Source organism: Nerophis lumbriciformis, linkage group LG19 (genome assembly GCF_033978685.3).
Source record: "Nerophis lumbriciformis linkage group LG19, RoL_Nlum_v2.1, whole genome shotgun sequence".
NCBI classification, from domain to species: domain Eukaryota; kingdom Metazoa; phylum Chordata; class Actinopteri; order Syngnathiformes; family Syngnathidae; genus Nerophis; species Nerophis lumbriciformis.
In genome coordinates, this window is record NC_084566.2 from 34,689,086 (window position 1) to 34,704,083 (window position 14,998).

The following is a 14,998-nucleotide window of genomic DNA, read 5'->3' on the forward strand; positions in this document are numbered from 1 at the left end:
TCCATAGTGGATCTAACATAATAGTGTGAGAGTCCAGTTCATAGTGGATCTAACATAATATTGTGAGAGTCCAGTCCATAGTGGATCTAACATAATAGTGAGAGTCCAGTCCATAGTGGATCTAACATAATAGTGTAAGAGTCTAGTTCATAGTGGATCTAACATAATAGTGTAAGAGTCCAGTTCATAGTGGATCTAACATAATATTGTGAGAGTCCAGTCCATAGTGGATCTAGCATAATAGTGTGAGAGTCCAGTCCATAGTGGATCTAACATAATAGTGTAAGAGTCTAGTTCATAGTGGATCTAACATAATAGTGTAAGAGTCCAGTTCATAGTGGATCTAACATAATATTGTGAGAGTCCAGTCCATAGTGGATCTAGCATAATAGTGTGAGAGTCCAGTCCATAGTGGATCTAACATAGTAGTGTGAGAGTCCAGTCCATAGTGGATCTAACATAATAGTGTGAGAGTCCAGTTCATAGTGGATCTAACATAATATTGTGAGAGTCCAGTCCATAGTGGATCTAGCATAATAGTGTGAGAGTCCAGTCCATAGTGGATCTAACATAATAGTGATACTCCAGTCCATAGTGGATCTAACATAATAGTGAGAGTCCAGTTCCTAGTGGATCTAACATAATATTGTGAGAGTCCAGTCCATAGTGGATCTAACATAATAGTGTGAGAGTCCAGTCCATAGTGGATCTAACATAATCGTGTGATAGTTCAGTCCATAGTGGATCTAACATAATAGTGAGAGTCCAGTCCATAGTGGATCTAACATAATATTGTGAGAGTCCAGTTCATAGTGGATCTAACATAATAGTGTGAGAGTCCAATCCATAGTGGATCTAACATAATAGTGAGAGTCCAGTCCATAGTGGATCTAACATAATAGTGAGAGTCCAGTCCATAGTGGATCTAACATAATAGTGAGAGTCTAATCCATAGTGGATCTAACATAATAGTGTGAGAGTCCAGTCTATAGTAGATCTAATATAATAGTATGAGAGTCCAGTCCATAGTGGATCTTACTTAATATTGTGAGAGTCCAGTCCATAGTGGAGCTAACATTATAGCGATAATCCAGTCCATAGTGGATCTAACATAATATTGTGAGAGTCCAGTCCATAGTGGATCTAACATAATAGTGAGAGTCCAGTCCATAGTGGATCTAACATAATAGTGTGAGAGTCCAGTCCATAGTGGATCTAACATAATAGTGTGAGAGTCCAGTCCATAGTGGATCTAACATAATAGTGTGAGAGTCCAGTCCATAGTGGATCTAACATAATATTGTGAGAGTCCAGTCCATAGTGGATCTAACATAATAGTGTGAGAGTCCAATCCATTCCACATGTTAAAATAATCATGTTCTGGTTCATCTTGAGCGCTACAATTGAGCTAAAGTTAAACGGCCTCTCCTTAAAAGATGGTCACTTGTTTGGATATCAGGGGGAAACAGCCTTTGGGCTTAGTGGATGAAAAGTCACCTTAGCGATATAAACCTCTTTGTAATCAAACGCCTGCACAAGCTCCCATGTCTCGTATTGGGAATAACAACAACACCGAAAAAAAAACGTTTGATTTTTAAATGACAGTGCCAGCGGCAAAAGCATCCAATCCAGGTGATCCCTCGCTCCCTCCCCCCGACCCCACATTCCCTGCCCCAACCAGTCGGGGCCCGGTGAGCCAGATTTTTACTGGTTTTTAATTAAGTGGAAGGTCAAATCTCATCGCTGCTGACTTCAGGGAGCCGCTGCCGTCTGCGTTGCAGAAGGGCGACACTCAGTCATTAATTTCATGGCACAAGGGGGAGTTTTCATTGATTAAAAAGTTAGGGACTGTGGGGAAATGAGCGGTGGGGGGCTGGAATGAAAAGGCTGCAAATATGGTCTGGTATTCAATGCGTGATCTGTTCTATTATGTATTGAGATGTCAACGTTAACGCTTTAACGCATGTGATTAATAAAAAAACAAACAATTATTGCATTATCATAAATGAATGAAGGTACTTGGTGAAGGTCCAAGGTACTTTTTATCAGTGTCTATATTACATGATCTAATAATATACTGTACATCATACCTAGTTTGCTATGTTGTTGAAAAGACTTTCAAAATAGAATAGAATAGAAAGTACTTTATTGATCCCTGGGGGAAATTCAGCACCACAGTTCGCTCACAATAGACAATAAACACTTAGGTATTTTTTCCATGTGAATAATATAAATACAGTCTATTATACAGCATTATTCACATGTGAATAACATAAATACAGTCTATTATACAGCATTATTCACATGTGAATAATATAAATACAGTCTATTATACAGCATTATTCACATGTGAATAACATAAATACAGTCTATTATACAGCATTATTCACATGTGAATAATATAAATACAGTCTATTATACAGCATTATTCACATGGGAATAATATAAATACAGTCTATTATACAGCATTATTCACATGTGAATAACATAAATACAGTCTATTATACAGCATTATTCACATGTGAATAAAATAAATACAGTCTATTATACAGCATTATTCACATGTGAATAACATAATTACAGTCTATTATACAGCATTATTCACATGTGAATAATATAAATACAGTATATTATACAGCATTATTCACATGTGAATAACATAAATACAGTCTATTATACAGCATTATTCACATGTGAATAATATAAATACAGTCTATTATACAGCATTATTCACATGTGAATAATATAAATACAGTCTGTTATACAGCATTATTCACATGTGAATAACATAAATACAGTCTATTATACAGCATTATTCACATGTGAATAATATAAATACAGTCTGTTATACAGCATTATTCACATGTGAATAACATAAATACAGTCTGTTATACAGCATTATTCACATGTGAATAACATAAATACAGTATATTATACAGCATTATTCACATGTGAATAATATAAATACAGTCTATTCTACAGCAGTATTCACATGTGAATAACATAAATACAGTATATTATACAGCATTATTCACATGTGAATAATATAAATACAGTCTATTATACAGCATTATTCACATGTGAATAATATAAATACAGTCTATTATACAGCATTATTTACATGTGAATAATATAAATACAGTCTATTATACAGCATTATTCACATGTGAATAACATAAATACAGTATATTATACAGCATTATTCACATGTGAATAATATAAATACAGTATATTATACAGCATTATTCACATGTGAATAATATAAATACAGTCTATTATACAGCATTATTCACATGTGAATAATATAAATACAGTCTATTATACAGCATTATTCACATGTGAATAACATAAATACAGTCTATTATACAGCATTATTCACATGTGAATAATATAAATACAGTCTGTTATACAGCATTATTCACATGTGAATAACATAAATACAGTCTGTTATACAGCATTATTCACATGTGAATAACATAAATACAGTCTATTATACAGCATTATTCACATGTGAATAATATAAATACAGTCTATTATACAGCATTATTCACATGTGAATAACATAAATACAGTCTATTATACAGCATTATTCACATGTGAATAATATAAATACAGTCTATTATACAGCATTATTCACATGGGAATAATATAAATACAGTCTATTATACAGCATTATTCACATGTGAATAACATAAATACAGTCTATTATACAGCATTATTCACATGTGAATAATATAAATACAGTCTATTATGCAGCATTATTCACATGTGAATAACATAAATACAGTCTATTATACAGCATTATTTACATGTGAATAACATAAATACAGTATATTATACAGCATTATTTACATGTGAATAACATAAATACAGTCTATTATACAGCATTATTCACATGTGAATAATATAAATACAGTCTATTATACAGCATTATTCACATGTGAATAACATACATACAGTCTATTATACAGCATTATTCACATGTGAATAACATAAATACAGTCTATTATACAGCATTATTCACATGTGAATAATATAAACACAGTCTATTATACAGCATTATTCACGTGTGAATAATATAAATAAAGTCTATTATACAGCATTATTCACATGTGAATAATATAAATACAGTCTATTATACAGCATTATTCACATGGGAATAACATAAATGCAGTCTATTATACAGCATTATTCACATGTGAATAACATAAATACAGTCTATTATACAGCATTATTCACATGTGAATAATATAAATACAGTCTATTATGCAGCATTATTCACATGTGAATAACATAAATACAGTATATTATACAGCATTATTTACATGTGAATAACATAAATACAGTCTATTATACAGCATTATTCACATGTGAATAATATAAATACAGTCTATTATACAGCATTATTCACATGTGAATAACATACATACAGTCTATTATACAGCATTATTCACATGTGAATAACATAAATACAGTCTATTATACAGCATTATTCACATGTGAATAATATAAACACAGTCTATTATACAGCATTATTCACGTGTGAATAATATAAATAAAGTCTATTATACAGCATTATTCACATGTGAATAACATAAATACAGTATATTATACAGCATTATTCACATGTGAATAACATAAATGCAGTCTATTATACAGCATTATTCACATGTGAATAATATAAATACAGTCTATTATACAGCATTATTCACATGTGAATAACATAAATACAGTCTATTATACAGCATTATTCACATGTGAATAATATAAACACAGTCTATCATACAGCATTATTCACATGTGAATAATATAAATACAGTCTATTATACAGCATTATTCACATGTGAATAACATAAATACAGTCTATTATACAGCATTATTCACATGTGAATACTATAAACACAGTCTATTATACAGCATTATTCACATGTGAATAACATAAATACAGTCTATTATACAGCATTATTCGCATGTGAATAATATAAACACAGTCTATCATACAGCATTATTCACATGTGAATAATGCTGTATGATAGACTGTATTTATATTATTCACTTATTCACTTGTGAATAACATAATATAAATACAGTCTATTATACAGCATTATTCACTTGACATGCATTTGCATCACTGAACTCAGAAAGCAATGTGGTCTACATACAACACACAAAGACAAAGATATGTTTCAAAGGGCCAATTTATTTTAGGCCAGAACAAATTGACAAAACTATTTTAAATAGCTGCAACATAATGGCACTTTAATTTTAACTTTAAGTAGATAGGATCTTTGATCCAAGGCACAACTTACATTTAACTAAAATGTTATTTTCTTTGTGCTCGACAAAAGAAGAGTATTGAGAATGTCTCCATGTTAAGAAACTCGACTTCTGGCTTCACCATGATGTCTTGTTAGTTGTTATGAGAGTAGCGTATGTGTGTGTGTGTGTGGCCCTTTAAGATATGAAAGCATGTGAGGTGAGTGACGTCAGTGAGTGAGTGGGCGAGAGAGGTGAGGGAACGGCGACAGTGAGTGCGTGCAGGTGCTCTAGCTTGGTGGATGGCTGCGTTCAATAAAGTCACAAAGTTGCAACAAACCGCCGGCCTCGTCATTCACCCTCAGCTGTAAAGACCCACTTCCGGGTAAAGTGAAGGTTGTTAGCCCCGAAGTACATAGGCCCTGGAGGAACGTCTCCCCTGCGCTCCTCGACTACGGTATGGGAGCCCCCCCCTTTCCCCCTGGCCCCACCCACACAAAGCATGCCTTTTCTTTTCCTTGACACCGCAGCGCTCCAATAAAACACACTCGGACCTTCTGTTTCTAGCTGATACTACATAAAAAATTACGTAAAATAACGCAGTAACGCATCATGTATTACCGGTAACTAAGTTACTGAATATAAAAAATAACGCGTTTGATTACTAGTTACCGCCGAAACTAACGGTGTTACAGTAACACTGCCCCTGATATAGATTCATCCCTAATATGTATCTACAAAACATTGTGTCAGGTTCAAACACTGATGACATCTATTAAACAGACGAGAAGCAAGGAATCATGCAGAGACAGAGTTAAATTTTGCTCAATTGAGGAGAGACATTTTTTTGGACTGTACTCTAGTTACAGATCCAAACTACATTCTAAAAGTCCAGACCACGTGCTTTCTCAATTTATTTGTGAGGTCCCTGGTTACATCACTGAAGCTGTCGCTGAGGGAAGGTTGGTAATCTCGACAGCTTCAGTTAGACACAATATATGATTATTAATCAAATGCAAATGTGTTGACGCTAGTGATATCGCCCCGTCTCTGCTTTGTCTGCGTCATGGTACTCGATGTTCGGCCTTGGCAGTCAGCAGGCCGAGTCCGGACACAACACTGATACGGGACGACTTGCAATCTTTTGGATTGCCTTCAGTTAGACACAATATATGATTATTAATCAAATGCAAATGTGTTGACGCTGGTGATATCGCCCCGTCTCTGCTTTGTCTGCGTCCCGGTACTCGATGTTCGGCCTTGACTCGAGTCTGGACACAACACTGATACGGGACGACTTGCAATCTTTTGGATTGCCAGCTTTGCACAGATATAAAAATACAGCTTCAGCACAATTGATAATAACTATAGCAGCGGCCCTTAAGCATAAAGTTGTGTGATAATATATAGATGATTATTCTAACACATTGTGAACTACTGTAGATTGGAGGGGTTTTCAATCAGTTCACAAAATAATGACAATGTCGAAGATACCCGAAATAAAACAATCTGTTTTGATATCTAGCTTACAAAAACCTGCCATGTTGTGTATTGTTGCTGCTCATTTACTGACATCGCCTTCCCCTGCTGCAGGGTGTAGTTTTCTCTTTCCCCCTCAGTGATCTATCATTAATGTGAGATGTCACCGCAAGGCCAGGAAGTCAATTAGAATGGATGTATTTCGGACTGCCGCTGTCATTCCTCTGTCTCGTGTTCTCCGGCGTGGCGGCGTCACATACCCAGCTCTGGTCTCAAACCGCGTGATGAATGAATGAATGATGCGGAGCTCTTTGTAAAAACAAAACAGCCACGGCGAGGGTCCGTGCTCTAGGGAGGGGTCGAGTGTCGAATCAAGTGGACCCTGACTGGTTCTCAATGACCTTTTAACCTAGGGGTGTCGAACGTAAGGACCGTGGGCCAGATCAGGTTTTATCCGGCCCGCGGGATGAGTTTGCTAAGTATTAAAATGAGGCAAAAAAAATGTATGAACTAAACTGCTGTTCTAAATGTGTCCACTAGATGTCGCAATAGCAATTATTTGTATCTTTGTAGATGATGCTACATATGTAAAAAAAAAAAAAAAAAAAATGATGTTAGTGCACCAGTCGAGGAAAATGAGCAAACTACATAAATAACAACCTGTAATTTTATTTTGATATTATTTTTTTGTGTTGATGCATTGAAAATGAACACCAATGAGTTGACTGATGAACAAGATGTCAGGTTCAAACACTGATGACATCTATTAAACAGACAAGAAGCAAGGAATCATGCAGAGACAGAGTTCAATTTGGCTCAATGAGGAGAGACGTATTGGGCTGTACACTCAGTTACGGTTCCAACCTACGCTCTCAGGCACAGCCCACGTGCTCCACTATTTATTCGGGAGGTCCCTGGTTACATCACTGAGGCTGCTTCAGGAAGGGGGGTAATTTCAGCAGCCCCGGTTAGACACAATATATGATTTTTCAGAAATGGAAATGTGCTGACACTCGTGATATCGCCCTGTCTCTGCTTTATCTGCGTCAAGGTACTCGATGTTCGCCCTTGGCAGTCAGCAGGCCGGGTCTGGACACAAACACTGATACGAGACGACTCGCAATCAAAGATTGCACAGATAGAAAAGTACAACTTCAGCACAATTGATAATAACTATAGCAACGGCCTTTAAGCATAAGAGTTGTGTGATAACTTACACATAATTATTCTAACACATTATCACATCATTTATTCAGAAAGTATAAATAACGACAAATATAGAATACTATTAACCGTAAGTGTAAACAACATTATGATGTGTGTTCTATTTTTAAACAAAGAAAACAATTTGAAGTTGTCTTTATTTTTAAGTTATCGTGCCGTGATTTTTTACCAGTCCGGCCCACTCGGGAGTACATTTTTTCTCCATGTGGCCCCCCATCTAAAATGAGTTTGACACCCCTGCCGTAAACACATACAGTCCAGCCCAGCTGTTGGTTAGAGGAAATAATGGCTAGCGATCGTGCCAAGGAGAAGCTCGAGCTTGAGAGAAGTCGTTAAAGTCTCAGAGTCTAACGAGCCTACAGCCTCGTTCAAACAGATAAATTCATAGATTTAGAATTTAGAATTTATTGTTAATGTACAGATGATTTATTGACGGATAAATGATATCACCGGGTGTAGCATACTTTAGCTTGATTGGTGTTATTGTTTCACTTGGAGCTGCTAATAACCATATTTAATATATATGATCGTGTTCAGTTTTTTTATACAAAACAACGAATATAGGCATATTTCAGACATAGTTGCAAACGGTGATTAATCATGATTCATTTATTTAACCGAGATAATTTGATTTTGATGTTATTTTTTTATCTTGCTAGATTGAAAATTAACACCAATGAGTTGACTGATGAACATTATCACATCATTTGTTCAGAAAGTAAAGATAGAATACTATTATTATTGTCAGGTTCAAACACTGATGACATCTATTAAACAGACAAGAAGCAAGGAATCATGCAGAGACAGAGGTTAATTTGGCTCAATGCGGAGAGACGTTTGGGATTGCACGCTCAGTTACAATCTCCCACCACGCGCTGAGCTAACAGTCCTACGTGCTCCTCTATTTATTTGGGAGGTCCCTGGTTACATCACTGAGGCCGCCTCTAAAAGGAGTGGCCACACATTTCATGCAAAGCAGCTTCCAGTACGCACAATACGTGACGGAATGTGCTGGAGGCCTTGTGATTGCCTCGTCTCTGCTTCGTCTGCGTGCTGTCGTCTTATCTTCGTTGAGGCCCTTGAAGTCCTTGGCTGTTAGCGGGCCAAAACAAAGATAACATCTGCGACTGAGGCCACCCCTCAGATAAGAAGTTGTTTCCTTGCACAGATAGAAAAGTCTAACTTGAGCACAATAGCTAATATCTATAGCAACGGCCCTTAAGCATAAGAGTTGTGTGATAATATATACATAATTATTCTAACAATTATATATTATTATTAGGGATGTCGATAATATCGGACGATAAATGCTTTAAAATGTAATATCGGAAATTATCGGTATCGGTTTCATAATTATCGGTATTGGTTTCAAAAAGTAAAATTTATGACTTTTTTAAAACGCCACTGTGTACACGGACGTAGGGAGAAGTATAGAGCGCCAATAAACCTTAAAGGCACTGCCTTTGCGTGCCGGTCCAGTCACATAATATCTACGGCTTTTCACACACAGCTCACACTGAGGGTGGCCGTATAAACAACTTCAACACTGTTACAAATATGTGCCACACTGTGAACCCACACCAAACAAGAATGACCAACGCATTTCGGGAGAACATCCGCACCGTGACACAACATAAACACAACAGAACAAATACCCAGAATCCCTTGCAGCGCTAACTCTTCCGGGACGCCCCTCCAACCCCGCTCACCTTAACCTCAGGGAGAGCATGTCCCAAATTCCACGCTGCTGTTTAAAAAAAATAATGCACTTTGTGACTTCAATAATAAATATGGCAGTGCCATGTTGGCATTTTTTTTTCCATAACTTGAGTTGATTTATTTTGGAAAACCTTGTTACATTGTTTAATGCATCCAGCGGGGCATCACAACAAAATTAGGCATAATAATGTGTTCATTCCACGACTGTATATATCGGTATCGGTTGATATCGATATTGGTAATTAAGAGTTGGACAATATCGGGATATCGGTAAAAACGCCATTATCGGACATCTCTAGTCATTATACATGTAAGTGTATAAAAAAATTAAAAAAAACATTATGATTTGTACATTTTCAGGATGTGCTTGTTCTACTTTTAAACAAAGAAAACAATCTGAAGTCGTCTTTATTTTTAAGTTATCGTGCCGTGATTTTACCAGTCCGGTCCACTCAGGAGTAGATTTTTTTCTCCATGTGCCCCCACCGATCTAAAATGAGTTTGACACCCCTGTTTTTAACCCATACTTGCCAACCCTCCCGGATTTTCCGGGAGACTCCCGAAATTCAGCGCCTCTCCCGAAAACCTCCCGGGACAAGTTTTCTCCCAAAAATCTCCCGAAATTCAGGCGGACTCAGGACCTGAGTCCGCTAACCCACAATATAACCAGCATACCTGCCCAATCACGTTATAACTGTAGAATGATGGAGGGCGAGTTCTTGGTTTCTAATGTGGGTTTATTGTTAGGCAGTTTCATTAACGTCCTCCCAGCGTGGTAACAGCACACAACAACAGCAGTCACGTTTTTATATACCGTAAAGCAGTTTGTCTGCCGTAAACAGCAATGTTGTGACACTCTTAAACAGGACAATACTGCCATCTAGTGCATTTGATGAAAGCACTTTTGTGCGTGCCACACATCAATGCATCATCAGAGAGGGTGTTCAGCATGGTTGGAAAAATAGTGACAGAGAATAGAACAAGGATGGACAATTCAACCCTTAACTCAACAATGAGTAGATGAGTGGTATGTGTGTGTATATGTGTAAATAAATGAACACTGAAATTCAAGTATTTATTTTGTATATATATATATATATATATATATATATATATATATATATATATATATATAATAAAATTAATATATATATACATATATATATATATATATATAATAAAATTAATATATATACATATATATATATATATATATATATATATATATATATATATATATATATATATATATATATATATATATATATATATATATATATAATAAAATTAATATATATATACGTATATATATATATACATATAATAAAATAAATATATATATATATATATATATATATAGCTAGAATTCACTGAACGTCAAGTATTTGTTATATATATGTATATATATATATATATATATATATATATATATATATATATATATATTATATATATATATATGAAATACTTGACTTGGTGAATTCTAGCTGTAAATATACTCCTCCCCTTTTAGCCACGCCCCAAACCACGCCCCCTCCCACCCCGACCACGCCCACCCCCACCTCCCGAAATCGGAGGTCTCAAGGTTTGCAAGTATGTTTTAACCTCACGGGCAAAACAGGGAAAGGGTGAGCCGAGCTTATCTTGAAGCTATCAGCACTCAATCAGATCCTTGTTTCACGGCGTCTTAGCGAAGAGCGCCTTCCATTTAGCTCTCGGTGTGGCAAAAGTGCACTATTTGTCTCAAAGGCTGTGACAAATGAAGGCCTTTTTTTTTTTTTTTCTTTTCTTCCTTCAAAGCAGAACAAAATCACGCTTTGTTGAGACAACTGATGCTGGATTTCAATTTACTGCAATTAAGAAGTGTGAAATAAACGCGCGGCGTCGGGCATCGATTTATTTGGGCGCCGACGTGACGCGTCTTTGTCCCTTCTGTCTTTCTTTGTCAGGTGCAAGTGCAACCTGCACGCCAACAGCTGCGTGTTCGACAAGGGCAAGCTGGGCTGCGAGTGCGAGCACAACACCACGGGGCCCGACTGCAGCCGCTGCAAGAGGCACTACCACGGACGAGCCTGGAGCGTGGGCTCCTACCTGCCCATACCGAAAGGGACCGCAAACATATGTAAGTCCACTTTGACAGCATCCAGTCTCCCGTCGCCGTGGCGATGCAGCTCGGGGGGGATCAGGGTTTGTTTAGGCCTAGTTTAGACACATTAAAACCATGCTGAGTCACACCGTCAAGATGGCCATCCAGTCAGGTCCAAGTGCCCCTGACCGACTCCCGAGTGGGCCGTGTTGGCGCCCACCGGCTTCAAGTCATGTCTCGGCAGGAGCCCAAAAAAAACAACATGTCTGTTAGCTCATTTCTAGAAAGTTTGAACACGTCCCCGGTTGTGCTAAACTGGCTTGTCCTCAAAGCCTGTTTATGAGCGCCAAATGTGAGAATAATCCATCGTCTGGCGAGATGAGCGACGTGCGTGAACTCGCTTAGTGATGGGTTTGATTGATTGATTGATTCAAGATTCAAGATTCAAGATGCTTTATTATTGTCCATTCTTTAACATGTACAAGACACATAAGAACTGAAATGGCATTTTCGGCACAGTCCCACTAAGAGCAGACATACGTTACAGGGGGACAAGACGGGACCGCCGAAGAATCAGCCACATAAGGTGGGGAAAAAGGTGATTTTGGGAAAGGGGGGAAGAGTAAAAAATATCAGTCAAAGGCTGGACCCACGGGAGGGTATCCAGACTGAGTCCAAGGGAAAAAACCTCACATAGCACAGCACACATAATTATCCATCCATCCATCCATCCATCTTCTTCCGCTTATCCGAGCTCGGGTCGCGGGGGCAGCAGCCTAAGCAAGGAAGCCCAGACTTCCCTCTCCCCAGCCACTTCGTCCAGCTCTTCCTATGGGAACCCGAGGCGTTCCCAGGCCAGCCGGGAGACATAGTCTTCCCAACGTGTCCTGGGTCTTCCCCGCGGCCTCCTACCGGTCGGACGTGCCCTAAACAACTCCCTAGGGAGGCGTTCGGGTGGCATCCTGACCAGATGCCCGAACCACCTCATCTGGCTCCTCTCGATGTGGAGGAGCAGCGGCTTTACTTTGAGCTCCCCCCGGATGGAAGAGCTTCTCACCCTATCTCTAAGGGAGAGCCCCGCCTCCCGGCGAAGGAAACTCATTTCGGCCGCTTGTACCCGTGATCTTGTCCTTTCGGTCATAACCCAAAGCTCATGACCATAGGTGAGGATGGGAACGTAGATCGACCGGTAAATTGAGAGCTTTGCCTTCCAGCTCAGCTCCTTCTTCACCACAACGGATCGATACAGCGTCCGCATTACTGAAGACGCCGCACCGATCCGCCTGTCGATCTCACGATCCACTCTTCCCTCACTCGTGAACAAGACTCCGAGGTACTTGAACTCCTCCACTTGGGGCAAGATCTCCTCCCACACATAATTATGTTACATATAATCACAACAACTCGCAACAGGGGGGGGGGTTTGGGGCCATGGAAGCCGGCCTGCTGCTATAAAGCGCTACTAACCATCCATAACCCCAGGAATCAAGCAGTGGTGAAGGCGTTGGTTGAGGAAGGGGCGGGTGCGTGCATGTATGCCCAATTAACTTGGGTGTGATGTTGAAATGTTTTTGTGGACTGGGGCCGATCTCAAAGTTCGACACCAGGTGTTGTCGAGAAAAAGGAAGGTCAAAAGCGTCCATCGTTGAGGTGTCCTCGGGGGTGTTTTTCAGAACAGCCTGTTCCTGATAGCGTCAAGGCCATTCGAGGGAGTCAAATCGTAGATTAGGATGTTGTTTTCTTCGAGCAGTCAAAACAATGACTTGCCTGCTCTATGTGTCCGTGCTGGTTTCTCTCAAATTCAATTCAATTCTCCTTCTCAGCAAACTTCTCCATGATGTGATCCATTTTGCGATTCAGTTCAGAAATCGCCACAGTCTGTGTTCCCACGGCCCGGCTCAATCCTTCCATTGCGACGAACAGCCGTTGGGCTCCTTGAGTGGCTGCCATCGTCTTCCGAATTTGACGATACACCAGAGCAATGCCCAGCCCAATCAGCAGGTGCCCCGCGATCACTGTTCGTCCACGTCCTCGATGGAAAGGACTGAGAAGCACATGATTCTCCATTTATCCCAGGAGTCTCTCTCATGTACCCCGCAGCAATGGTTCCATCAGGGCAGCCAGGCTCCCCCGAACCTCTTTTCTTTGTCGAAAAGACTTTGTCTATTGCGTCGAGAGTCCAGCTGATCATATCCATGTTTGATGTTTAGATTTGAGGACAGCGCAAAGAAAGAGGCTTCAAAAAAGTTCAGACAAGACAAAACGAAGAACGCAAGCAGGGAAGGAGGGAGCGGAGAAAAAAGCGACCGCCCTTATCAGAGGCAAGACAGAAAAAGGATTGAGAAGTTTATTGACATCTTAAAGAATTTAATCCATGTAATGCTTTAAAAAGGCAAATGGATGGCACAAAACATATTGGCTCTTAATTAGTCATTATTAAGTACTTATTAATGCCTTATTCCGCATGGCCTTATTATACAACAACCCTAACCCTAACCAAATAACTCTAAATTAAGTCTTTGTTACTTAGAGTATGTTCCCCATACCAAAGAGAGACAACAACAAACACAACAATAACAACAACAACAACAGAACAACATCAGCAATTAGGATATGTACAAATATGATGGTAAAAGTGATAGCAAAGAAGCAGTTAGTGAAATAAATATGGTAACACTTTAGTATGGGGAACATATTCACCATTAATTAGTTGCTTATTAAAGTAACAAAGACTTAATTTAGAGTTATTTAGACACTAGGTGAACATATAAGGGTTAGGGTTACTAATAAGCAATAAGGGTTAGGGTTAGTCAACTCTTAGTTAATGGCTTACTGGTTGTATAATAAGGCCATGCAGAATTTCAACATCTACGGTCCATAATATCATCAAAAGGTTCAGAGAATCTGGAGAAATCACTCCACGTAAGCGGCATGGCCGGAAACCAACATTGAATGACCGTGACCTTCGATCCCTCAGACGGCACTGTATCAAAAACCGACATCAATCTCTAAAGGATATCACCACATGGGCTCAGGAACACTTCAGAAAACCACTGTCACTAAATACAGTTTGTCGCTACATCTGTAAGTGCAAGTTAAAGCTCTACTATGCAAAGCGAAAGCCATTTATCAACAACATCCAGAAACGCCGCCGGCTTCTCTGGGCCCGAGATCATCTAAGATGGACTCATGCAAAGTGGAAAAGTGTTCTGTGGTCTGACGAGTCCACATTTC

General features: G+C 38.7%; 1 protein-coding gene across 1 annotated transcript in view; it reads left to right on the forward strand.

Annotated features, from left to right (window-relative positions):
- The window catches only part of LOC133618473 (netrin-G1-like), a 272,706-nt gene that overhangs the window by 202,217 nt on the left and 55,491 nt on the right, over positions 1 to 14,998 (forward strand). The window contains exon 4 of the mRNA XM_061978859.2: positions 11,628 to 11,800. Within this exon, the coding sequence (XP_061834843.1) occupies positions 11,628 to 11,800 (173 nt within the window). The remainder of the gene's footprint in view (positions 1 to 11,627; positions 11,801 to 14,998) is intronic.